At 45.6% G+C, this 24,180-nt stretch overlaps 2 protein-coding genes across 11 annotated transcripts in view; one reads left to right on the top strand and one right to left on the bottom strand.

Moving 5' to 3' along the window:
* INTS9 (integrator complex subunit 9) overlaps positions 1 to 2,266 on the bottom strand; it is a 60,380-nt gene extending 58,114 nt beyond the window's left edge. Inside the window, exon 1 of the mRNA XM_059468034.1 lies at positions 2,160 to 2,266. Coding sequence (XP_059324017.1) covers positions 2,160 to 2,168 — 9 coding nt within the window. The 5' untranslated portion in view covers positions 2,169 to 2,266. The remainder of the gene's footprint in view (positions 1 to 2,159) is intronic.
* A 355-nt stretch (positions 2,267 to 2,621) lies between these two features.
* The window catches only part of HMBOX1 (homeobox containing 1), a 111,970-nt gene continuing 90,411 nt past the window's right edge, over positions 2,622 to 24,180 (top strand). For 8 of the 10 annotated variants that reach the window (XM_059468685.1, XM_059468686.1, XM_059468681.1 and 5 more), the window contains exon 1: positions 2,622 to 2,785. The gene's annotated coding sequence lies outside the window, so the exon portion shown is untranslated. Of the gene's footprint in view, positions 2,786 to 3,188; positions 3,218 to 4,145; positions 4,195 to 24,180 lie in introns of those variants that run through there. The other 2 variants (XM_059468678.1, XM_059468679.1) reach the window with 2 other exon arrangements.

The raw sequence follows: 24,180 nt of genomic DNA, 5'->3' as shown, positions 1-24,180 counted from the left end.
TTTGTATTTTCTATCCAGCTGTTGGCACAGGTGACATTGCTGGGCCTGCAGCTCTGTTAGAATTTTGGGTTAGGAATGCAGGAATAGAAGTGTTTGCACTATGTGTGTCTCTACACTTTATAAATGTGATCATTTCCACACAGTTTATTCTTGTTACTGTTTAAAACAGATCCAGAGCTTTCACTCATGTTCCTGGCTGGACTAAAATGAAGTTTTTTATTCCAAGATTTGCTTGCTTCCAGCTTGATTCCCTTATGGCTAAAGGCTGGTGCAGCCAACACACAAAGGTGCCTCATCTCCTAACTCAAAAAGTCACATAAAAAATAACACAAAACACACAAAAGGGATAAATATGCTCAGCCCACAGCTCTCCTGGCAGGATTTGCAAACTGGATGGAAGTTTGGCAGTGGGGCACAAGCTGAGGGGTTCATTCCAGATGCTCAGGGCCTGGGAGAGGCAGGTTCCCCACAGACACCCCATTCCATGGAGGGCACAGAGATGGTGGCTCAAACTTGCAGCTCCAAACCATTCAGAGTTGTGCAGGTTAAAGGCAGAGCTTGGAATTCCAAGGGAAGCCAACAAATCCTGCAGTGCATTCCTCCAGTATTAGTATCACATGCCAGCTTAAAGTCTGGGGGGGAGTGAGCACTGAGGCTTGCCTGAGTCAAAGCACATCTGAGTTTGTGGGAGTCTGAGGTTTTCACTGGGTTCTGAAGCAGACCTGGAGTCAGAATTTCAGAGTGGTTTGGGTTGGAAGGGACCTTGAAGCTCATCTTATCCCAACCCCTCTGCCATGGACAGGGAACATTCCATTAGTCCCTCACCTCAACCCTGTTCTTCCAAATTCAACCCAAATCTGTGAGAAAAGAGAATAAAAAGCATCTGACCCCTCTCCTTACAACCCCAAATTCAGACACATCTCCAGAGAAATATAAGGTGAAGAATCTCATAATTCTTAGTACCTGAATTTAAAAACAGGACAGTTTGTATTTCCCTTCTCTCTGTCCCTAACTCTAAACATTAAAAGAGCTCTGCATTTCCGCTGGGGTCTTTATTTAAAGATTTTCCAGTTTGCTTTTCCCCACTGAATTCTATCAGCCTCTAAAATCACATCCAGAAGTATTTGACTTAGCAGTGTTTGTCCCACTGGAAATATTCATCCCTGCACAGATCCTTATCACAAAGGTAAGATTAAACAGGATCAAGCTCCTTGACTACCTGCCTCTTAATTGTACACACTTCCATAAAGAGTAGTTTTCTAAGTGTTAAAACTGCACAATTATTTCTATGAAGCTTTGTTATAACGCACTGCTCAGTCTCAAAATCAAGAGACAATCTTAAATTGAATAATGGTGTCACTTCAGATTAAATAAATCAAATATTATGCTCAGGTGTGTTGAAAACTGCTTGGGTTTTCACCTCCAGACCAAGAACTGCAGCACATTGTGGGAAACTGAAATTTGACCTGGAAAACAAAGCAGCTCCTGAATCCAGGGTCTCCAGGAAAGTGAAACAGCTCAAGAGAGGAGACCAATATCATGGGTCATGTACTTTCTGACAGAAGACTGTAATATCAGAACAAAACGCCCTGACACAAGCAAGGTTGGCAAAGCTGTTCCAGGCTGATTTTTTTTTTTTTTGTTACCATCTCCCTGCATTATCACACTACAGATAGGAAACGTCTTTATCACAAACCACGGGCATTTATTCACGTTCCTTGCAGTCCAGCAGAAGCCACACGTGCAGGGGAACAGCTCCACGCCAGACTCACGTTAAGGGCTAGGAAGCTGAGAAAAATTTTCTCCTCTTCCTCTTCCAGAATTCTACTAAGATTTGATCCCATCCAACACCTCAAACCCGGGTCAGGGCCGACCCCCGCCTTCCCCCACACCTCAGGGCCGACCCCTCAGCCCCTCCCCGCCCCACTATCACCCCCTTATCCCTCAGACACCCCCTTATCGCTCAGCCCACCCCCCAACTCCCTCAGCATCTCCTGCCCCCTCTTTTCCCTCAGGCCCCCCTCCAGCGCCTCAGTTTCCCCTCACACCCGGCGAGGCTGAGACTGCGCAGCCCGGAGGCGACCCCGGGAGTGCTCCCGCCGCCGGGGGAAGGCCGAGCCCCCTCCCCGCCCTCATGGCCGCCCGCCCCGGGCACTCACCAGCTTCATCGTGTCCCCCGGTTCTATTTACCGGGACAATCCTGCCCCCCTTCCTGCCCGCCCCGCCGCGCCCCGGAGCATCATGGGCGTTGTAGTCCCGCCTCCCCTCCGCCCTAGATAACGTCATGGCCGCCCGACGTGTGCCGGGAGCTGTAGTCCGCCCCGAGCGCAGCCCCGCCGCCCCATTGGCGCTCCGCGCGCGAGCGGTACGCTGGGAGTTGTAGTCCCGGCGCCGTGGGTCTTCCCGTCACCCTGGGGAGGGGGGAACTACAAGTCCCAGGGTCTCACAGCTGCAGCAGGTGGGGGCTCGGATGTTGATATCAACATGGCGCTTGTCAGACAGACAAAGACAGTCGGTCTGGTGTGATTGAGCCAAAAAAAAAAAAAGCCCCAAAAAAAAAGAGAGGGAGCGGGCGAGGAGGAGGGAGCGGCAGGAGGAGCGCCGGGCGGGGAGGGGGCTGTGTCCTCGGGGGGCGTGGGGGGGCTGAGGGATTTCCTCCCCCCTATTGTTCTCGTCCCTCCGCGCCCCCCGTTAATCTCCCCTCAATCTGGGGCAGGGGCGGGCGGGGGGACCCCCCCAGTCCCGCCGGTCCATGGTGAGGCGGAGGCGCCGGCAGCACCCAGAGGTGAGTGTCGAGGGGGGATACGGGGGGGGGAGCGGCGGCGGCGGCGAGGGGAGGGGGCGGGCGGGCGGGTGGGTGGGCTGGAGGGAGGGAGGGCAGCGGGAAGGGGTCCCCCCTCCGCCAGCACCGCCGGGAGTCGCTCCGAGCCGGAGAGCGGGATGTGCGTGAGGGGGGCAGCCGGGGGCGGGCAAGGGTGGGCAGGGGGAGCCCCTCAGCTCGGGCGGCAGAGTTGGAGCCGCGGCTTTGGGGGGCTCCGCGGGTGCCCCGGATCGGGGGAGGAGGAGGAAGAGGAGGAAGCTGTCCCCGGGAAGCTGCAGCAGGAGGGCTGGGCACCTTTGGGGTTCGCTGTTCCTGCCATTTGTGTATTTATTCTGATTCCTCCCATCTCCCGGGTGTGGGGCACGGAGTGGCGGCCGCGGAGCCCCCTCAGCCTGGGTGGGTGCTGCGGTTTGGGGTGTTCGGGTGTTGCTCGCCGCGGAGTTTTGGGGTGGGCTGATGGGACCCCCGGCGCTCCCTGTCCCGGGGATCCCCGGGCACGGCGGGGGAAGTAGGGAGGCTGCGACCTGAGGGGATGGAGCCGGGCACGGAGCCCCCTCGCTCTGCCGGGGAGCTCTACCCTGTGCGAGGGTTCTGGGGGCTCCTTTTCGGGAGCTTTGTGCCGCTGGAGGTCGGGGAACGGGGCTCAGGGTGCCCCGAACCCCTCCGGCTCTCAGATCTCTCTGGCACCTCCCGGGGCTTCGGGAGGTTTTCGGGGAGGGCACAGGCGTGAAAGCCCCGAAGGGTGTCGGTGTGCTGGAGAGTTTAACGTGGGAACGGGTGGGGGAGGAGGAGGACCCGGAGGGAAGTCATTCCCAAAATGTGCGAGGAGAACTTGGGTGGGGTGTCAGACGCCTGTTTGTTTTGTACTTCTTGGGAAGAGGTGGGTGAATGCTTTCGTGTCCCGTGTCCGGGATGGGTTTGGGTCAGAGCGGTTTGACCGCAGGAGCGGTCGGGGGAGGCGGCAGGACGTTCTGCTGGAGTGTTTGCCTCGGCTTCGGGCTTAAAACAAAACAAGATGCGAGTGTGTTTAGGTGCAGAATACACATCCGAGCCAGACCCCGCCGAGTTCCTCGACCTCAGTTTTGTCTGATGGGTTCTTTCCTTTCTTTTTTTTTTTTTTTTTTTTTTTTTCTTTTTTTTCCCCCTAGTTGGTGGAGTGTCTCTTGGTATGTTTGCAGAGCACTTCTTCGGAAGCATTTTGTTCTTTGCGATAAGTCTGGAAAAGGCTCGGTTGGACGTGCTGTTTCTTCCCCAGTTCATTCGTGTTAGGGACAAAAAAAAAATTGCTGTTTTGGGGGGTGGGGAAGGAAGAAGGAAGAGGAAATGAAGGTTTAAGCATGTTCGTGGAGTCGGGTCTGTCTCAGTTTGTTCAGGTAACACTGGGAGCGTGATTCGGTGGCTTTTAAGTACAAAACGTTTATGAACAAAAAACTGGGGAGATTTAAACTTTGTAGGGAGGAAAGCGTTAAAGTGATGGCTAGGGAACACGGATCTGGGAGACGCTACCTACGTCTCCCTGCTTCAAACTAGTGGGGATGGAGGGAAGGAAAAAAAAAAGAAAATGCTGGGGAAAAATATCCCTACAATTTGCATGAGTGATGCCATGTAAAATACCGGAGCGAGGAATTGTGCTCTGCAGAGGCTTTGTGGGCTGGCAAAAGCCTGAAGTGCCTGCTCGGGTCCCGTGATATGACTCGCTCATTTCTGCAGGGCTCATCAGGTACAGGCTCTGCTTCCTTCCTGGGATGGTGCAGCTGGCATTTGATTTCCTCCATGGATGGGAGAGGAGGAGTCCTGTGCAGTTTTTTTCCCCGAGATGATTGCATTTTCTTTGGCCTTGCTGTACCCTGCCTCATTAGTAGGAACTGCATCTATACTTATTTACCATTATACCGTGTCCCTTGGGAAGCGGGGTGTAGTTTGGAGTAGGTATATATGGATTTATCACTCCTAACTTTTTTTTTTTCCTCCCATCGTGCCATCAACAGCAGAGAACAAACTTAATTTATTTCTGTGTTTTACATCTCCCTTTTTACCATTTCTCTTCCAAATTGCTAAGAAAACATTTCTGAGATGGAGAGAGGGGAGAAGGAAGAAAGGGATGGAAAATGTTGTCTGTGCAGGGATGCATTTGTTATCTGCATGTGTGGGGAAGGGCAGGGTTTGTTTCTGCACGTGAAAACTGGGATTTGGGAATGTTCTTTTTCCCTTATGTGAAGATTATTCTTTAGCCCTGCGACGGCCACAACTTTTTCTGTCTGGTTGACAGAATCACCCGAGGAGCCCGGGCAGGAGGCTGGGAACAAGGAACTTGTGTTTCACTCCGTGCTGCCTGTTCTTCCTCCCCTCGTTCCCTTAGCACCAGCACAAGCACCAGAACAGGCATCAGCATTTTTCCTCCTGTGTCATCCCACTGCTCCGAGCAGGTCTAGACGACATTGTGGTATGCAGGCTGCCAGCTGGGTTACAGGAATGCTACCCTAGGTGAAACGGCAGGATTTTTAAGGAGGGGTAAGGAAATCTGGGAGAAAATCCTGTGTGAATGAGGCCTGGTTTTCTCTAGAACTGCTTCATTGAGCAGTGTCAAGCAACTCCTTGGGTTTATTGACCTTTCTGGACAACGTGTATCTCTCTAGCATTGTGATTTTGATAATTCCATAAAATCTGTGGCTGCTGTCAGCTGTAGGGAGCTCATTTTTAAGGCAGTTTCAGTGTGGGTCTTAGTGGTCTCTTACAAAGGGGTATTAAAAGTTGATAGCTGTGCAGTGTTTTGAAAACTAAATTATTATAAAGTGTTTACTTCATAGTGATAATCCATAGGTTCATGGGAGTGTTCGGTGTGTTTTTTCATTGCTGTCTGGATTTGGGAAAAGAGTGGGGCTCTGACATTCATTTTTAATACCAATCTACTTTTTAATAAAATGCATTTTTGTTAAGCATGACTGTCAAAAACTGTTCTGTTGTTAACTTTTGGGACTGCTCTTTTTGTGTTGTGTGTCAGTGGGGCAGGGGTGAAATTTGGGTCTTTGGGTGGAGAATTGGGAGTTTCAATGAAACTGAACCATGAGAAAGGAAGCTGTGCTGTTCCTTATACCAAGGGATCTGGGAAGGTGTTTGGTTGTATATGTTAAAAACAAATGAATTTTTAGGAAACAACAGCACATTTTAATCTAAAGAAAGCAACCTGTACTTCACAGTGATTTCTGTGCAGAGCTTTTAAGGACATTGCAGAATGACAGGCTACAGTATTGGCATTCGTAGAAAATCTTTTTCATCTGCAAAGTTTTAGATTTTGAAATCAAAATACTGTCAGTTTAAGAATCTTATTGCAAAAAAACGAGATGCCTTTGTTCCTTCTGTCGATAAGTTCATGCAGCTTTGATTCTAAAGTCCCTGAAGTTTATTTCATGTTATGCTGATTTTAACAGAGCGGGATTGGATTCTGCATACGTGTCCTCGTGGGACTGGGCTTTAATTATACCTATGCTGATAATATGATCTTGTGGGTTATCAATGCAGTGGGACCGATACTGTGATTACAGCAGGATTTTTAGGACATAACGAGGAGAATTTGAATTTTTTTTTTTTTTTTTTTTGAGGAGGGGGGGTCAGTGTAACTCGTAACCCTAAAGCTGGTTTTATTTGTAAGATTAGTAATAAACTGTATTTTAGCATTCCTATATTGACTAAAACTCCCTTCTGACTCCTGTTAAATTAGGATGGGTGGGTAGCAAAGTGTACCAAGAGTTTGTATCTGAACACTCAGTCATGCAAACGGGGTGTGTGGTAGCTGTGAATGCAGTTCCCAGGGTTAATGCTAAAGATAAGTGTTTTGACAAATGCTTTTAATTTGGGGAACAATACAAGCAAGAATGACAGGATATGAAAAGAAAGTGCTATTTTCTGTCTCGCAGGTGGCAAACAAAGGTGTAGAGGGATCAGCTTGCCCAGGTTCCTACAGGGAGTCTGCGGCAGAACTCGCAATCAGTCTGTGATCTCAAGGGTTTGTCAGGGCTTTAATCAGTTTTTCTTCCTCCCCTCATTAATTGGCTAGCTTTGACATTTTGAAAATAACATCTAGAGATTATTTCTCTTTTCTCCAGTTTCAAACTTTATCGCCTCAAGTTTTTTTTTGTTTTTTTTTTTTTTTTCATTTTCTGTCAAGCCTTGAAAACACAAGGTTGGAAAACTTGATCTGAGCAGCACCTCCCTGACATATGATACTATCTCCAAACAGCCCCTGACAAGTGAACCCTCTCATTGAAATCATGTGAGGAATTTTATTACTCAACTCTGAAGATCTTCTGGGGGAAAGGAGGTTGCAAACTATTAACTCTGTGGTCTTCATTGCAAGTTGGCAGATAAAATGCTCTTATGTATTTGAGGCTGTCATGTGGTCCCCAGCCAGAAGTAGAGAATCAGCTTTGTAGTCGCTGACCAACCGAAAATTTCATCTTGTCACTGTGAGAAACACATTTATTTTTGTGTTGTGCCTGCAGATTTCAAGTGAATATATCCCTTTCTTTAAACATGCTCCTGATTTTATCCTTCCCCTCTTAGCTGGGCGCTTACACAGCGTTATCCTGTGCTCATATGAGCACGTGGAGAAGCTTTTATCCTTGATAACCTTACAAAGTCTCTTGGGTTTGGGCAGCTCCTGTGCTTTGCTGTTGCACTGGGGTTCAGCAGAGGTTTGATGTTGGCTGCCTGTGTGACACCGCCGAGCTCAGGGCTCGTGCCACAGTCCCAGAGCCACTGCTGTGACAATGACAGCGTTGTAAAGCCTGACCTAATCAGGGCTCATCGATTTATGGCCGGAGCAGCGTGGCTCCAGTGGCTCCCACTCAGCTGAGCCACTGCCCTCCTTTGCTGCTCCATGTCAAAGCAATACTTTGTGCCTCTTTGTAAATCTCTAGAAGTGCTTGACAGAAGTATTGGTGTTTTACAAATGGAGAAACTGAGGCACGAGGGCCGAGTGACTCAGGTAAGGTCACGGACTGAGGCAGCAGCACTTCAACACAGGTGTCTCCTCCCCATCTGTGGCACTTTGCATCTGAGATATATTGATATACAGGAAAATTATAAGGAATTTATTTGCTGGTCATCTGCTGTGGTCATTAGGAATATCTAAGTCCAGAGATGATTTTTTTATGATGATGGGAGGATATCCCACTGACTTCTGTGGCTCGACACCTCTCATCCTTACTCAGTTATTTTTCTTGCTTTTAAATCCATTGTATTCCACCTTCCATCAGGCGAAAAGCAAACTTTCTCACAAGACTCTGAGGGATTCCCTTCTTTCCTGTAGTGCTTTTCTTCTGCTTCATTTAATAGGATTTTTTTGGTGTTGAACTTCTGATGTATGTGAGGAATGCACAGGCATGTCTGTTACTTGTTTTACTTCAGCCCCATGTTAATACAGACACAGCAGCAGGTTGAACAATTGCTGTTTTAATGTGCTTTATTAAGAATTAAAAGAAATAATCTATAACTGGTTGTTCTCCCTGTCTGTGTGGAGGTTTCCCTTTCCCAGTTCTAAATCAAAGCTGCAGGCAGAGTCTGAACTTAAAGTCTGCTCTTAAAACAGGGAACTGCTGTAGTGCTCCTGACAGAGTGAGCTCTGCTTTATCTTCCTGTGCAGCCAGCCAGGAGCTGTGGAAGGTCAGTTCACTTTTTCCTACAGAATTCCACTCTGAATGTTCACTTCATCATCTCATTTTAGTTTCAGTGCAATTACCAGCCTGAAACTCATTACCAAGCAGAGCCCTTCCAGCAGGTTGTACATGAATATACCGAAATCACTTCTGTAACAGGGCTTGACAAAGATCCCTCTTGGTGTGTGTGTCCATGGAGTGCTGGCAGGTGGTGCTTCCGATCTCCATTTGCCCAATGGGTGGAGTGTTGCTTCCAGGGAAGAGTTTCTTCCAGCCTGAGGAAACAAATTTTGACACCTACCTCATGCACAGAGGTGGCATTTTTTTGTTCTCCATATGTATAAGATGCATTTTTAAGCTTTATTAAATATACATGAATCCTATTTGCTGCTGTGGTGGTAGATGGGATTTTAATGTCAGGTTGAGGAAGGAATTTACAAGCCAGGCATAAAAATTCTATTAATTATGTTTGGCTCTGCCCCCAGTTGAATCTTGCTTGTCCTGAGTTCCTGGTGTCAGTCTTCTCCGCACTTCTGAACTTAATATTTAAGAAGCCTTTTTTTCTTTTCTTTTTGCTTCCTCAGAATTTCTAAGCTCAGCAGCAGGATAACTACCCCTGAAACAATAGTGCAGGCCACTCTTTCAGTGGCCTTGTGAACAGCCAGTTTTGTTCTTCTGATAAGGCCTTGCCCTATCAATTGGGAAGTGCAGCATATAGTCATTTCCTGCATTTCGAGCTGCCCGTTCCTTCTGAGCTCTGAGGCAAGCCCTGAATCTGCTTTTTGTTCTTGCTGTGCCTCTGTACCACTGATGGCAGCAGAAAGCAGTTAGTTAGTTCATCAAACACAAGCGCTGTTCCTGCTTGGATGTTTATTCTGACCTTTACTTTGGACAGTTTTTCTGCCATGGTCAGATTCTCTGATTACAATGTCTGCTTTCACCAGAAATCTTTGTGATTTAACTGGCAGGATTTGGGGCTTTGAGCAACTGGGTGTGCAGCAGCTCTGACATGGAAGTGGTGCTTGAGTCTTGGGAAGTTCTTCTGGCAGTGAAATTTCCTTTCTAGGCTCTACCATAGGTTGTATTTTATGACCCAAGGAAAACTTTTTGACTTGCCCCTGTTCCAGTGTGGAATATGGAAATAATCTTTTCAGGGCTGTTGAGATGTTTTTATATTTAAGAAGTATGTTGAGATCCTCAGCTGGCTATTAATGGGTGCTGCTGCTCTTGGGAGTACAAGGATGTCAGAGCTGTAGTTACCCAGAATGAGAACTGGTTGTGTAAGCTAATACTGATTTTTCATGGCCCAGGTGGGAGGAGTAAGTAGCTGATCAGAGTTTGCCCAACTAAATTGCATTACCTGTGGTTTCCAGACATCATAGCTGGTCATTCCCTGTTTGTATTTCATGGAAGCTCTGTCTGTTTGCTGGAGTGGTGCTGTTTAGTGATAAGTCTGAAAAAGAGGGAACTTGCTGAACTTGAAACTTATCCCTCCCTCTTTAATTTCCTGGTCCACAGAAGTTGAGTGATGTTAACATATTGAAGATTCATAAAATTTAAGGTGAGAACAGATAATTAAATTGCCTTCCCTGATATGTTTTATATGCTTTGTATCACAGGCCTTTAAATTTTAATCATTTACTCTGAAACTGAGACCAGTAAATGATGTTTGGCTAAAAACAATTTGAAAGCTTTCCAGCCCTGAGTGTCCATCACTGGTAATTTCAGGCTCATCACTTCTCTTGGTAGTTAGAAGAGGCTGATGCCTAATTTGAATTAGTCTAAGTTGTGCCGCTGGTTCTTGTTAGGATTTTCCTGACAAGATTAGAGCCCTTTAGTATCCAGGACTTTCTTGCCATGAAGGTACTTACACTCTGTAATCAAGTTACTTGATAGATAAGGAAACAGAGTTGAGCTTTTAAGTCTGTCTCACTCTGAGGCATTTTCTCCAGCACTCAGATCATCCGGTGATTCTTCATGCGCTCCGTTTATTTTTAACATTGTGGAGACCAAAAAAGGTTCTTGCTCCAGCCTGTGCCTGATCCAGACCAAATTCTGAGGTGCTTTTTGCCCTTTTTGCTGCACAGCCACTGAAAGGGTTCCCAGGAGCCCCTTTTGCATAGGGAAATCCTGTTCATGAGCCTCTCTGCCTGAGCACTGACATTCTTTACTCAAGTAAAGTCTGCCATTTATTAGTTACAGTCTGCATTTTTTAGATTATAAATTAGCCTTTGTATTCTGATGGGTTTGGCTTTCCTGAGCTAACTTAAGGCAGGTTTTCAGCCTCCTTTCTCCTGCTGTCCTTTCCTCCTCATAATGTCCTGTTGTGCTACAGTCCTGGTGTCACTCACAGATTTTTATCTGCAGTGATAAAAATGTTGAACTGCATCAGACCTTAAATTTAGTGACAAAAAAAAAAAAAAATTAGCATGATGCAATGCCAGGAAGTAGATGAAGAAGTGTCTGACTGACAGCTCTCGGATATGAAGCAGCCAGTGTGGGTTTCCACCAGCACCAGAGCTTGCTCCGTGCACTTGACTGTGCTCAACTGCATTTGCAATCTCAAAAGAACAAAGTTAGTCCTTTATCAAGACATTTGCCATTAAGACGTGCTGACTGGCACTACCGGTGTCCTTGTGCTGGTAATTCTTTACTGGGAAAACACAGATTTGTCTTTTCCTGTTCTCTGCCTGGATGGATACCCCAGCTCACAGCTTTGCTCCATCCCCTGCTGAGCACTGGTGAAATAGAAACATCCACCTGGCCTGGGGTGAAAGGCCTCTTTGGTGCATGGGTTTGAGGCTGATTTAAATGTTTCCCTGCTAATGGATTTGCTGGGAATCAACTTTTATTGCTCGTGAATTAGAAGGTGCTAAGTGTGACAAAGACATGTTGCCCCAGTCAACAGAAAACTGTTCCCAGTGGTTTTTCCTTCCACTAGAATGCTACTTTCATTACTGGTACTGTTTGTTTTTAAAGATACCTTGAGTCTTGCACTTTTGTTGTTAAGAGAAACATCCCAAGGCCTTTTTTCCCCTGGATGTCCTCAAGTGTAAAATGACAGCGTTTTTGGGGTGGTTGTGGTGCATCTGCTGCCAGATCCTGTGGAATTGTGGAAGTGATGAACTTCCCACCTTTAAAAGCAGCTACTTCTGAAGACACTCGTGAATTGCCCTTCAGTTCATGGGCATTATTCTCATAAATACTGGTGTCACTCCTCTGTCACACTCAAGGAAATTCTGATTTATTCATAGCACTGTGCCTTCTTGCTTTTTGTTAAAAATGCAGCTGCCTTTGCTTGCTGGCTGTTCCCTTGAATTTCCCTTTTCCTGTCCCAAACTGATTTAGCTTTTACTCCCTCGGTGTTGCAGCTGTAATCAGCAGTGCACAGGAATGTTGTCTTCTGCAGGAGAGGCAATATTTTTACCATTGGTTTTTAGGATCCTGGATAATGTGGAATCTTAAAACCAAACCTCATTTAAATACCACTAACAGGAAGCAGTAAAATGTGTGGTGTTTTAGGTTGGTTTTGTTGGGTTTTTTTTTCCAAGTTGGGTGTTTTTAAGGATTTTCTCCCTGAGGAAAATCTCTGTTTTGAAACCTGCAAATTCCAGGCAGATAAATTGCAGCGAGGTCGGGCCTGTATCTGGAGTTTGGGGTGTCTGCTTCCCTTCTGGCTATCAAGTGGGAAGCTGGCCATGGTGATAGGCTTTGAGGAAAGATTGGGAAGAGAGAATAAAGGGGAGAGAGCACTGAGACACAGGATCTTGGAGGCTGGGGAGGAAGCTGTGAGAGATCTTGGCCATTTGTGCTCCTGCACTCTGAGGTGTGGAAGTGATGAGGACCCAAAGCTGTGGAGTTCTGGTGGATGTGGATATTTCATGTCATGGCAGCCTCTGAGCTGAGCCAGCAGCTCTCCTGCCTCCTGGTTATATCCTGTTCCTCTGCTGTCTTCTTGCAGGAGTTGTTTATTGACTGAAATTGTTTCCATATGGCTGCAACGTAGAGTCTGATTACATTAAATGTGGTGCTTTCCTGTGGCATTGCAGGGCTATGGAAAGATCATCCCTCCCTCTCTCCCCTTCCAACCTCCTCTTCCTCCATAAAACCTTGGGCTTGGAACATGGAACTTGTTCAGGCATTATCTTCATTCCCCTCTGAGGTTGTAAAACAGAAAACTGGGATCCAGATCTTTTTTGGGTTGTATTTGATTGCTTAGGTGGGTTACCTTGGTGTATAAAACTCATAAAATTGTTAAAATGAAGATTAAAGTGGCAGCAATGCTGGGACTGGGCCTCCAGGGTGTTAAACACTGAGCAAGCAGGAAAGAGTCTCTGCTTCCAGAGAGGTTTGGGACAGTCCATTTGGATTGTATTTGTTGACACTAATGATCAATTTAAATGCTGCTCCAGGAAGGTGTTAAAATTCCTGTACTTGGATGCTGGGAGGCAGATTCCCTGCTTATCTGGAGCCTGGAGGCTGTGTCCAGTTAGTGGGAAACAGATCTGTTTAATGGCAAATGGATGCATCTGTATCTTTGATAAGAATAAAAGCTGATTGCTGGCTAAGTTGGCTGATAAAACCAGCAATGAAGCATCTCTACCTTCTCTTTGTAATTACACCTAAACCTGAGTTTATAACCAGAATTCAAAATCTGTTGTTTTTTTTTTTTTGTTACAAAAAGTTTTCTTTTTAAATAGGTTAAAATATAAAAATTCCTTTTTCTAAAGCCTAAGTTTTTTGCTGTAATGCCTCTGTTCTTGTAATGGACACCAGCAGAACCTCAGCATGGTATTTACTGCCAGTATCTCAAATCAAGTCAAACCAGTGGAGTGGTGGTTGTCACTCCTGGCTGAGCACATGGAACCAGAGTCTGATGAAACAGCAAACCTGGTTTTTGTCAGGAGTAGCCTCTTCTGCGTGTGCATAGAGAATATTTCCTTTATTTCTGTGTGTTCATATCACAGCCTATTTAATTCAAAACTGAGAAACCATTTGGGAGCTTTAAATGCTGAAATTCTTGTTTTCCTCCCTTAACATAAGGTGAAAAAAAGAACAGTGAGGGAGGAGATTCACTAATACTGAAATCTTTCCGTGGAGGACACAGCAAGGTTCAATTCATTTAATAAAGAGAATTCATTTGTTTTCACTAAAGCATTTTAAAATGCAAACCATGTTTCTGTAACCCTTTTATGCATCCTGCACCTATGATGTATCATTCAAGATTAATAAAACTGTAATACATAAAAGCTGGCATTTTAAAATTGTTTTATAAACAGTCTGGCTAATAACCCAGGGTGGAAACTGGAATGCAGGTATGCTGCTCTTCAGGCCTTTGCCTGGCTGGAGGATGAAGCTCCAGATTTTGGGCTTTTGGTTTTTTTTAATGTAGTGGAAAATCTTTAGGGGAAGATTTAAGCCCTGAGCATGGGGTATCCAGTGATGTTCAGGGTGGTGTCAGTCACTCTGAGGTGTCCATGGTTCAGAGAAAAGCTCAATGAATGTCCCTCAATTAATGTCCCTCCTAATTTAGAGGTGTCTGACTCACGAGCTGGCAGGTGAAAGGGAGACTTTGGAGTGACCGTGGAGTTGTCATGGCCATCTCCTCTGCTTGTCCTTAGAGGAATTGCTGCTGTCCAATGCTTGGAGCAAAGGATGTGGGCACCTTCTCCAAATTGGGATATTGCAAATCTTGGAACTGTGAGAGCTGCCTCCCTTTAGCCCACACTGAGACACCACACTCAGGGAGGGTGGGTTTGAACCCTTCCATCCTGCTCTGTGTTTCTGCACTGCTGCTTGTCCAGCATTTCCAGTATCAGGAGGAATTTCCTCATGGAAAGGGCACTCAGGCATTGGAAGGGGATGGAGTCCCCTCCAGTATCAGGAGGAATTTCCTCATGGAAAGGGCACTCAGGCATTGGAAGGGGCTGGAGTCCCCTCCAGTATCAGGAGGAATTTCCTCATGGAAAGGGCACTCAGGCATTGGAAGGGGCTGCCCAGGGAGGTTTGGAGCCCCCATCCCTGGAGGTGTCCCAGGAAGGGCTGGATGTGGCACTCAGTGACAAGGTGGGGATCAGTCACAGGTTGGGCTCGATGATCTCAGAGATCTTTTCTAACCCAAATGATTCTGGGATTTTTTTTGGTTTTTGTGGATCCTTTGATGGATGGTTTGTAGACATTGTGAGGAGAGAACTTCTCACAAAAGGCTGGGGATCCTGCAGCTGGATGCCTGCAGATCCTGATTTATCTGGAAAACCTCTCTATCTTCCAAAACACTGTGGCAAAGGTAGGCTGGAGAGTCAGGAGAAAACCTGAGTTTTCTTCTGTCCCTCACACAACCCACTGGCTACGTGGGAGCAGAAATTAAGACAAGGACATTTAATTTTAAGTGTTGTCATCTTCACAGAAAGTCACAATTTATCTTTCCTTCTCCCTGTCACAGAGCTTGTCTGTGCTACTTCTTGCACATCAGAGCTGCTTGCTGCTTCTCACTCACTGCATGACCAGCTGAAACAAAAATAAAATTTCCCTGCTTTGAGCCCCTCCAGAACTGCCTTCAAGTAGCAGCTTTGCACTAATGAAGTTTAGTTGGTTTGCCAGTTACTTTTCAGTGATTTCCAGAACTGCTGAAACACAATGAGTTGGTGAAGACTCTCTTGTGTATTTTGTATGAGCTCAGATATTTGAATATGGAGTAGATGAGTACTAAATATCTTCAGTTTCCATTAAATTTCGATATCTTTAAGGGATGAGTCCTTCAAACAAGCTCTTACTGACGTTACAGGCAGTGGGATTGCTCTCTGTTGGCTCTCACAAGAACTGAACTGGAACTATATTGTGGATATTTTGTTTTTAATTAGCAGATCACTGAGTTCTAGATCCTTTCACATTTAAGAATAATTAATTCTCCATTGTTTTTGCTTCTGACAGACTTTTACTGTCAGCCTTCCAGAGGAGACATTGGCCTTCCCCCCAGTTATCTGACAAAACAATTTACTGTGAGCAGCCTTTCCCCCACCCCTCATGGCAGAAATTTGCCTCTGGTGTCTTCCTGGGTGCTGTTTCCCAGCTCTGCTTTATGCTCTCCATCTTTTCCAAATAAAACGTGCTCAGGGATGGGATTGAAACACTTAAACTCCTGAAAAATTCCACAGTGGTCATTTCCAGTGAGCAGGGTGTGTTACATGTCCTGCAAATCACTGGATGGAGAGGATGATCCTTCAGTTTTCTTCTAATGAGAATGACTTCTGAGAAGGCTGCAGGCTCAGGGCCATGCTGCCATTGCAGTATTATCAGTACATTTTGGCTGCAAATGTGATTTCTTTTTTCCTTTAATATTAAAGGGAGGGGTTATGACTTCTGAGCTATAATTGTGTGGAGACATTATTTGGGCAGACCTCCTCAACTCTCCTGCATTAATCTGGAAGTGCTGGATGTGAGTTCTGTGCTCTTACAGCTGCTGAGGAGAGTCTTGGACTGTGACTGGTGTTTGCAGAAAGCAGAGAAATTGCATATTATGTATTTTGATGCTGCACCTTGAGTTCCTTTTGCCTGTTTTCCCTGCTATTGTTGATGTTTTTTCTTTTGTATCCACTCCTGTATCATTTGCAGATGTTCCCAGTTCTAAATTTAACTTGAACCCAGTTTTGAGTTGACTTTTTGGTTTTGGCCTTAGTCAGCCACCAAACAAAAGTGATGTAGCAACATTCCCTCAGGTTTCAGAATCCACCCTGCTGGGCCATGCTTACCCCAGGGCTCTGAGGCTGCTGGGCTTTGCAGGAAAATGTATTTTTGTAGCCCAGTCATTACCCCAGCACCAACCTAAATCCAGGTGGATCATCATGTTCCTGCACAGTTATTTTTGGAGCAGGTCGCACTGGAAAATTGCACTTAAGGTGGGGGTTAGACTGGACAAGCTCAAGAGGTGCTGTCCAACCTCTGCAGTTCTGTGGTCTGTGCAAAGGGGGAAATTAAAACTGATCATTTTCATGGAGATGCATTCTTGTGCTTTTCATCCTGTCCCCTGTTCTTTCTCTCACCTTATTTTTGAAAAGGAGAGCTTTTAAAGTGTTTTACTGTAGTTCTTAAAGACATTAAGCAACTCTTACTGGATTGAACATCATGGCTGGCACAGGGGAGACTTAGAATGAAATTGTTTAATTGATATTTTACATTATAAACTTTGAAATTGAGGATTGAGTGAGGCTCCTGCTTTGCTGCTCTGTTTCTGTAGGGCAGAATGGTACAAAAATAAAGGGGGTATGTCCTGAGAGTGCTGCCTGGAGCTGCTTCTGAGCTGCACCACCACAGGGCTGTGCAGGTTTGGAACTCTGCATTTGGGCAGCTATAAAGTAAAACTTATGCAAGAATTGCAAAACTCAGCATAGGAACTGAGTTCAGTTAAAATCAGGTAGAGGAAATGTGCTGTGGGGTCAGATTAAAAGTTTCTCTTATCTCTGGCACAGGCTGGAAAATGCAGTGGTGGATGCTGAGGAGAGTCTGGAAGAACAAGGCAAACCTTTTACCCCAGCACATCCTTGCAGCCATCCTTTGTGTGCTGCAGGTGTTCTGGATATTCTCTGTATCCCCCCTTTTCCACCCAAAGGGAGGTCCAGATGTGTTTGATCCCAAGCCACGTCCATTGCAGGGTTTCCCCTGCTGAATGTCCCATACCTGGAGGCCCGGTAGCCCTTGTGAAGGGAGGTGTTAGTTCAGTTCCTAGTGAGCAAGTCTCCTTAATTTCTAGTTTAAGTCACCTTTTTATTAAATTTGGCTTGTTCCATTATTTTTGTTGTGTTTTTCTTCAGTCCCTGTTCAGTCCTGTGCCACTTTAAGCATGAACAAACACGGGATTTAGGTTCTGTGAGCTGGATAGTGAGTCCTTCCCATTCCCATCCTCAGCAGTCTGTTCACAGGGCTGTTTAATAGCTCTGGTACTTGGTTCACATGGAATCAGTTGGGAAAACATGGATATGGAACTTGATGGTCTGACTGGAATAAGAGATACTTCTGCTGGAAGTGATCAGGGCAGTGTCCAAAGTTCTGAGCCAGCAAGACCCTGAAGTGCTCACCCCTGGCAGGAGGGAGGGCAGGGCACAGCTTGGATTTCTGATGGATCTGGAGGTGTTAGTTCAGTTCCTAGTGAAGAAGTGTCCTTAATTTCTAATTTAAGTCACCCTTGTTACATTATTTTTGTTGTCTTTTTCCTTCAATCCCTCTTCAGTCCTGTGCCACTTTAAGCAGTAACAAACACAGGATTTAGACTCTGTGAGCTGGACAGTGAGTCCTTCCCATTCCCATCCTCAGCAGTGTGTTCACAGGGCTGTTTAATAGCTCTGGTACTTGGTTCACATGGAGAACATGGATGTGTAATTTCATGGTCTGACTGAAATAGGGGATGATAGTTTTGCTGGAAGTGATCAGGGGAGTGTCCAAAGTTCTGAGCCAGCAAGACCCTGCAAGTGCTCATCCCTGGCAGGGCACAGCTTGGATTTCTGGTGGATCTGCATCCAGAAAAACACACCTGGCTGTGTCCAGAGTGGCACAGACCCTGTGGGATAAGGGCAGGGAATGATTTCTCTCCATTTTGGGCACTCTCCAAACATCTCCTGGACTCTCAGTTACTGTTTAACTCCAGCTCTGTGTACTCTTCATTCGCAGGGACTAAGTCTGCTGTCCTTTAGAAAATGAAGGTTTTTTCTGACCTGTCAGTGCCTTTTTGGTGTGGATGTGATTGCTATTTGCCTGTCATTTCTCTAACTTGTAAAGCTGTCTCCAGTGTATGCAGTTTTATATCCCATTAGCTCGCTCTTTCTCATCTTATCACACAGCACTGTAATCATCTGTTCTCTTTCTACCCCCAAATCCTGGCTTTAAATACTGTTTTCTAAAAACCTTCCTCCTAAAAACTGCCTCTGTGTGACATTTCCCTTGCATCCAGTGATATATGTAAGACTTGAACAAAGAATTTCATATCTATTTCATTGTAATTTTTCCCCTAGATAATGTATTTGATAGTTGTGCTTTTTGGAGCCTCCTAATTTACCTAAAAGGTTATTTTTTTATAGGGGATGTGTAAACACACTGTTTGCAATGCTGTACAACAGTGGTGATTCTTCAGTGTGGGGGGAAGGAGCTGAAAGGAAAGGAAGTTCTGTGAGTTCCATCACTGACAGCACAAGGGTTAATGTTTTTTTCTTGCCAGTTGTTAAGTCTGTTTCCTGCTTTTACTTTAATGTCTGCATATAAAAAGATTTTGGTTTCTTTGTCCCCTTGCACTTGAACTAGAAACTGTAATCTATTTGTGGTGCATCGTAGAGAAGTTATTTTTTAGTACTTTTGGTTTAACAGTTTTTCTGTTGAGAAAAAAAAAAGAAAAACCAGATTGAGGCATCTTTCCAGTGAAATATAAAATGAGAGGATTGTGATATCTGAATTTAGCAGTGCCTCTGCTAATAGGACCAAAGATGACAAACCAGATTGAATAGTCCCTTATCCCTCTGTTTTGGAGAGAGCCAGGCTGAAGAGAATAATCTGCAAATAAATAGCTGACAATGACATTTGCATTTCTCCTTGTAAGAAGTTGGTAACAGTTCTACAAGGAATGGATTGGAAATGAGTTTCCTTAACCTGTAATGAGTAGGGAGCTTAAATTTCATTGCTGCTGAGGATTTCTAGCCGAGGATTTCTAGCCAAAGATTTCTGTTTTACAGCTGTTATTAAAAATTTATGGGGCAGCTCGAGATCAAAGCAAATATATATTCTCTTTATTATGTAAACTTGGTTTTGTGCAACATATGCATTGCATCTATATAGTTTAGGCAGGATTTTTTGTTCTAGCAAAGGCAAACAGCCTTTACATGGTGCAGTTATATCCCAGTGACTAATGGTGGTCTGATTCTCTCTCTCCATTCCTTATTTCCCAAGTAACTCAGGGAAAGTGAGGTGCTGCATTTGCCTTGTTTCCTGGTTGAAATCTTCTGTGCTTCACGCTGAGGTTTTGTTACAGCTTTTTGTTTTAGTGCTCCACATAGCCCAGGTTTAGGTTTCCCACTGGTGTGCTCAAGGACTTCCTTGGACTACCTTTCACTTCTTAAAGCCCAGACCTGAAAATATTTCTAGAGAATATTTCACCTTATGGGGTGGATCACCCCACAGTCAGGGCTTTGGGCTGCAAGAGGTTTTCAGGAAGGGGTGGCCTGGCTTTTGTGCCACACTCCATGTCCTGGGCTCCTCATAAATGCCTTCTGTTCATTCCTGTTTCTTCTCTGAATATCTTCTTCTTGCCCTCCATTCCCACCTTGCTGCATATGAAAGCAAGCTTGTCAGTATTAGCATCTTTTATCAAATTTTTGGAGTGAGACTTTTTTTTATGTGTTAGCTTTGAGAATATATTGGTTGTCAATCCCAAATTTTACCAGGACCTGCGATCTCATTTTCAAAGTGAAAGCTTAGACATGAACCCTGATGGTTCCAGTTGGAGAAGATAACTGGAAAAACTAAAACCAGAGGATCATTAAGGTTGGAAAAGACTGAAAAGATTGAGTCCAAGCTGTGATTGATCCCCACCTTGTCACCCAGCCCAGAGCACTGAGTGCCACATCCAGGCCTTGCTTGGGCACCTCCAGGGATGGGAACTCCAAATCTCCTTGGACACCCTCTTCCAATGCCTGACCACCCTTTCCATGAGGAAATTCCTCCTGATGTCCAACCTGACCCACCCCTGGCACAGCTTGAGGCTTTGTCCTGTTGCCATGTCATGGTTTCTGAAGGGCTGTGGTTGCTGTACTCGACCATCTCATAGAGATCCACACATTCCAGTTCTTTTTTGGTTTGTGTTCCTTGTGTCCCACTTCTGTCCCCTGTTCCCAGCTGCCTGGTGGTCCCTGAGCTCTCACATGAACTGCTGCAGCTTTTGCACTTGCTGGGCTTTGTGTGCACAGCCCTGGGTGTAGCTGAGCCCTTGGTGTGCTGCTGCTTTAAAGGCTGTAGAATATGGGAGGGAGGAAAGGCAAAAATCTGAAAAGCTGCTGGATCTTAAAGATTAATCAGCCTGGTTTAAATAACAAGCAGAGCTACAAACAGCCTTTTCTTCCCAGTGTGCTTTCTTCCATTGCTTTTGCAAAGTTGTTTCTCCAGGGGAAGATTTCAAGCTCCATAAGACTTGTGTTCTTATATTAGTGTCAGGACAAGGGCTGAGATTATTTGTGTGAATATGTACAAACAATTCCATTACCTGGGGTTCCTTTCACGCTTTCTCCCCAGTGGAATTATGGCCTCATGTTGTGTGATGGTGGATTTATTCCTGTTTGTACAGATCTGTATTTACAAACTCAGGCCAGGGAGCTCCTGTGCAGGAGCTGAGAGAAGGGGAGGTCAGTGTAAATGACAGCCTGTGACACAAAACCAGCCCTATTTATAACTATAATGAAGGATATACAACAGTGCTCTCACAAGGGGGGTGCAGGCAGACCTAGGGTTGCTGTAACATGGGTGCTTTGTGGGGTTTTTGTCTTTTTTTCATTTGAAGAGCAAATACCTCCACATCTGTGAACAGCTTCCTGTACCTTTTAACTCACAAAGGTTTAATTCAGTTTTGCTGCAGGGAAAGGAGTGATAGGAGCAACCAGAAGATGGGGACAATTCCCAGAACAGATCATCCCCCAAGTCTGCATTTGCAGAACTGGCAGCCCCTTCTCCTCCCTTTGCTGCTCCTCTCCCTCCTGCGTTTGTCTGCTGCCCCAAACAGGCTCAAAGAAGGGCTGTAAAACCATGATGGGGGCAGGGGGAACAAGAGAAGCAGGTAGAAATGATAATTTGTTCCTTTACATTTTCTCCTCTTTCCCAAATTGATTACCAGTTGTGCTTACAAAGCACCATTTACAGCAGAAATCAAACCTGAGGGGGTCTCATTCAGATCTGGATCAAACAGCAACTTCCCATATTGGTGGTACTGACTTGCTGTCTCTTGGTGGACTGTGAGGTGTTAGGAAAAGGTCCCTGAAATAATTGCAGCAAATGTGAGTGTTCTGTCTCGTGGGCACGTTCTGCAGCACTGTCAGTGTTGCTGGGATTGTCTGAGAAGCAGAAGCAATGCAGGTTTTTATCAATATTTGTAATTAAGAAAATGTTCTGGCTAAAATGGTGAGTGGTTTTATGAATCTGCTGTGTCTTGTAGTATTAGTGGGATACAGGGTGGCCCATGGAGCTGTTTGCAAAAAGTTGGACTTTTTTGAAGGTTGAGAAATGTGATCTTAACCCAAAGCAAAGGGAAGAAGTGTTGTACACAGCAGCCAAGGTGGACAGGACATCTGAGGTTGTTGTCAGACCTCTTTGTGCCTGTAAAGTTGATGTGTTTTACCATCATCAGAGGCTGAGATGAGAATTAATAATTTGGAGTGTGATCTGCTGATGGAAATATATATTAAAAAAAAATATATATATATGGGTGTATGTGTATATATGTATGTATATATGAATCAGAACTGAAAGTGTGTATTCATTCATTGAACAGCATTTGATACAAGAGCAGAGTTTATGTTTAGAGAGATAAAACAGCTTTTTTTTTATCCCACCCCATGAAAAGCAGAGTGAGAAGGGCAAGGGAGCAGCTGGAGGCTGGACTGGGAGGACTGGTTGTGGTCCTTTGTGGGGCAGTGGGGCCCAGGATGCTCCAGTGTTCTGCCTCTGTGGCAAAGCAAAATGTCAGCAGTGATAAGTGATGGAGGGAGAGATTTCGTGCTGGTTGGACATTTATTAGGAAGGATTTTTGCCTTAGAGAGGCTTAAATCGTGATATCCATCACAGAGTGGTTATTAGATCACCTGGCAAGCAAGAGAAAATACGGAAAAACAAGAAATTGTGTTTTCTAGCACTCGCTGTCCTGTTGCTTCTCTAGTCAGGATTTTTTGGGGAAAATTGTTTTTGCTGAATAGTGCATTCTCAGACAGGCAGTTAAGGGAGAAGAAGACTATTGCTTTTATTTGAAACATCTTGGAAAGGAAACAGTCTTAAAGGCAACAATAAATGTTCTGGCATAATGCAGACTAAACCATCCTTAAAACAAGTCTATATCCATCACTCTGATATACTGGAGTCCCAGTCTGCTGATTTGATGTCAGGATGATGAATTATGACCTTTTATTATTTATTTATTTCAAGGTTTAGTTGCAGACTTTATAAAAACATAAAGTAGGTCTGGATTTGGTTGTGAGGTTTATGGAATGGCTGTGAGAAGCTGATGGTTTTGGAGCACAAGTGGGTGGCTTCTTTTCCTGTATTTGGGTACATTTTATATACATCCAAATGCATTTGTATGTACATAAAATTTATTTATATATAAACACCTTACACTGGGTGAGATTACAACCAGGTGTAAATCACTTTTACTTCTGTACATGGCAGTGGTTAGAGGTCAATTTGTGGGTGTTGCCTCCTGTGCTCAGCAGGGCTCCTGTGTGTGGAGACACAAATTTAAGCTGATGGGGAACCAATTTCAGCTGAAGCTTGGTGAGGCACTCACAGTGACACTTGGGTTGTGCAGATTTATTTAAATTGCTCTGAGGTCTGCTTTAATCCTTCCAATTTGTGTAGACAAGGCCATTGGAGAACATCCCTGAAAATACCCTGCAAATGCTCTGCACAGCAAACACAGTGCTGCAGTTCTCCAGGCCATTTCAGAGCTGGGATATTATGGGATGGATCCAAACTCCATGGCCAGCCCTGTGTCCCTGCAGATGTGGCTCTTGGCATGCAGAGCTGCAGGGTTCACCTCTGCAAGGCTGTGGAGTCATGGAATGGTTTGGGTGGGGAGGGGCCTTAAATCTCATCCTATCCCACCCCCTGCCATGGGCAGGGACACCTCCCACTGTCCCAGGGTGCTCCAAGCCCTGTCCAACCTGGCCTTGGACACTTCCAGGGATCCAGGGGCAGCCGCAGCTTCTCTGGGCACCCTGTGCCACGGCCTCACCACCCTCACAGGGAACAATTCCTTCAATCTATCCCATCCATCCCTGCCCTCTGGCAGTGTGCAGCCATTCCCTGTGTCCTGTCCCTCCATCCCTTGTCCCCAGTCCCTCTCCAGCTCTCCTGGAGCCCCTTTAGGCCCTGGAAGGGGCTCTGAGCTCTCCCTGGATCCTTCTCTTCTCCAGCTGAGCACCCCCAGCTCTCCCAGCCTGGCCCCAGAGCAGAGGGGCTCCAGCCCTTGGAACATCTGTGGACTCCTCTGGACTCTCTCCAGCAGCTCCAGGTCCTCCTGCTGTTGGCCCCAGGGCTGGGGCAGCTCTGCAGGTGGGGTCTCACCTGAGAGGGGCAGAGGGGCAGAATCTCCCCCTCCCCTGCTGCCCACACTGGGGAACCAGCCCAGGACATGGGGGGCTCTGGGGTGTCACTGCACCCACCTGGGCCATGTCCAACCTCTCATCCAGCAGCACCCCCAGCTCCTTCTCCTCCAGGCTGCTTTGTATTTAGTCAGATATGTATGGAGAGGTTGCACATTACAGGGCCTTTGTTTTAAAAGAAACCTCTCAAACAGCTCTCCTGACCAAAAACCTTGAGTTTGCCAGTGTGGCTGTTGGAAAGCTCTGGCCTTGGCTTGTGATAGTGTTGATGTTTCATTTTGGTATCTCAAATAGATCTGATAGGAAATATTATCAATTGCTTTATTCCTCATTTAGACTAAAACCTTCTCTACTTCTTGACAGTGAG

The sequence above is a fragment of the Ammospiza nelsoni genome, chromosome 3 (genome assembly GCF_027579445.1).
Source record: "Ammospiza nelsoni isolate bAmmNel1 chromosome 3, bAmmNel1.pri, whole genome shotgun sequence".
NCBI classification, from domain to species: Eukaryota; Metazoa; Chordata; class Aves; order Passeriformes; family Passerellidae; genus Ammospiza; species Ammospiza nelsoni.
This window is presented reverse-complemented; position numbering and strand designations above follow the sequence as displayed.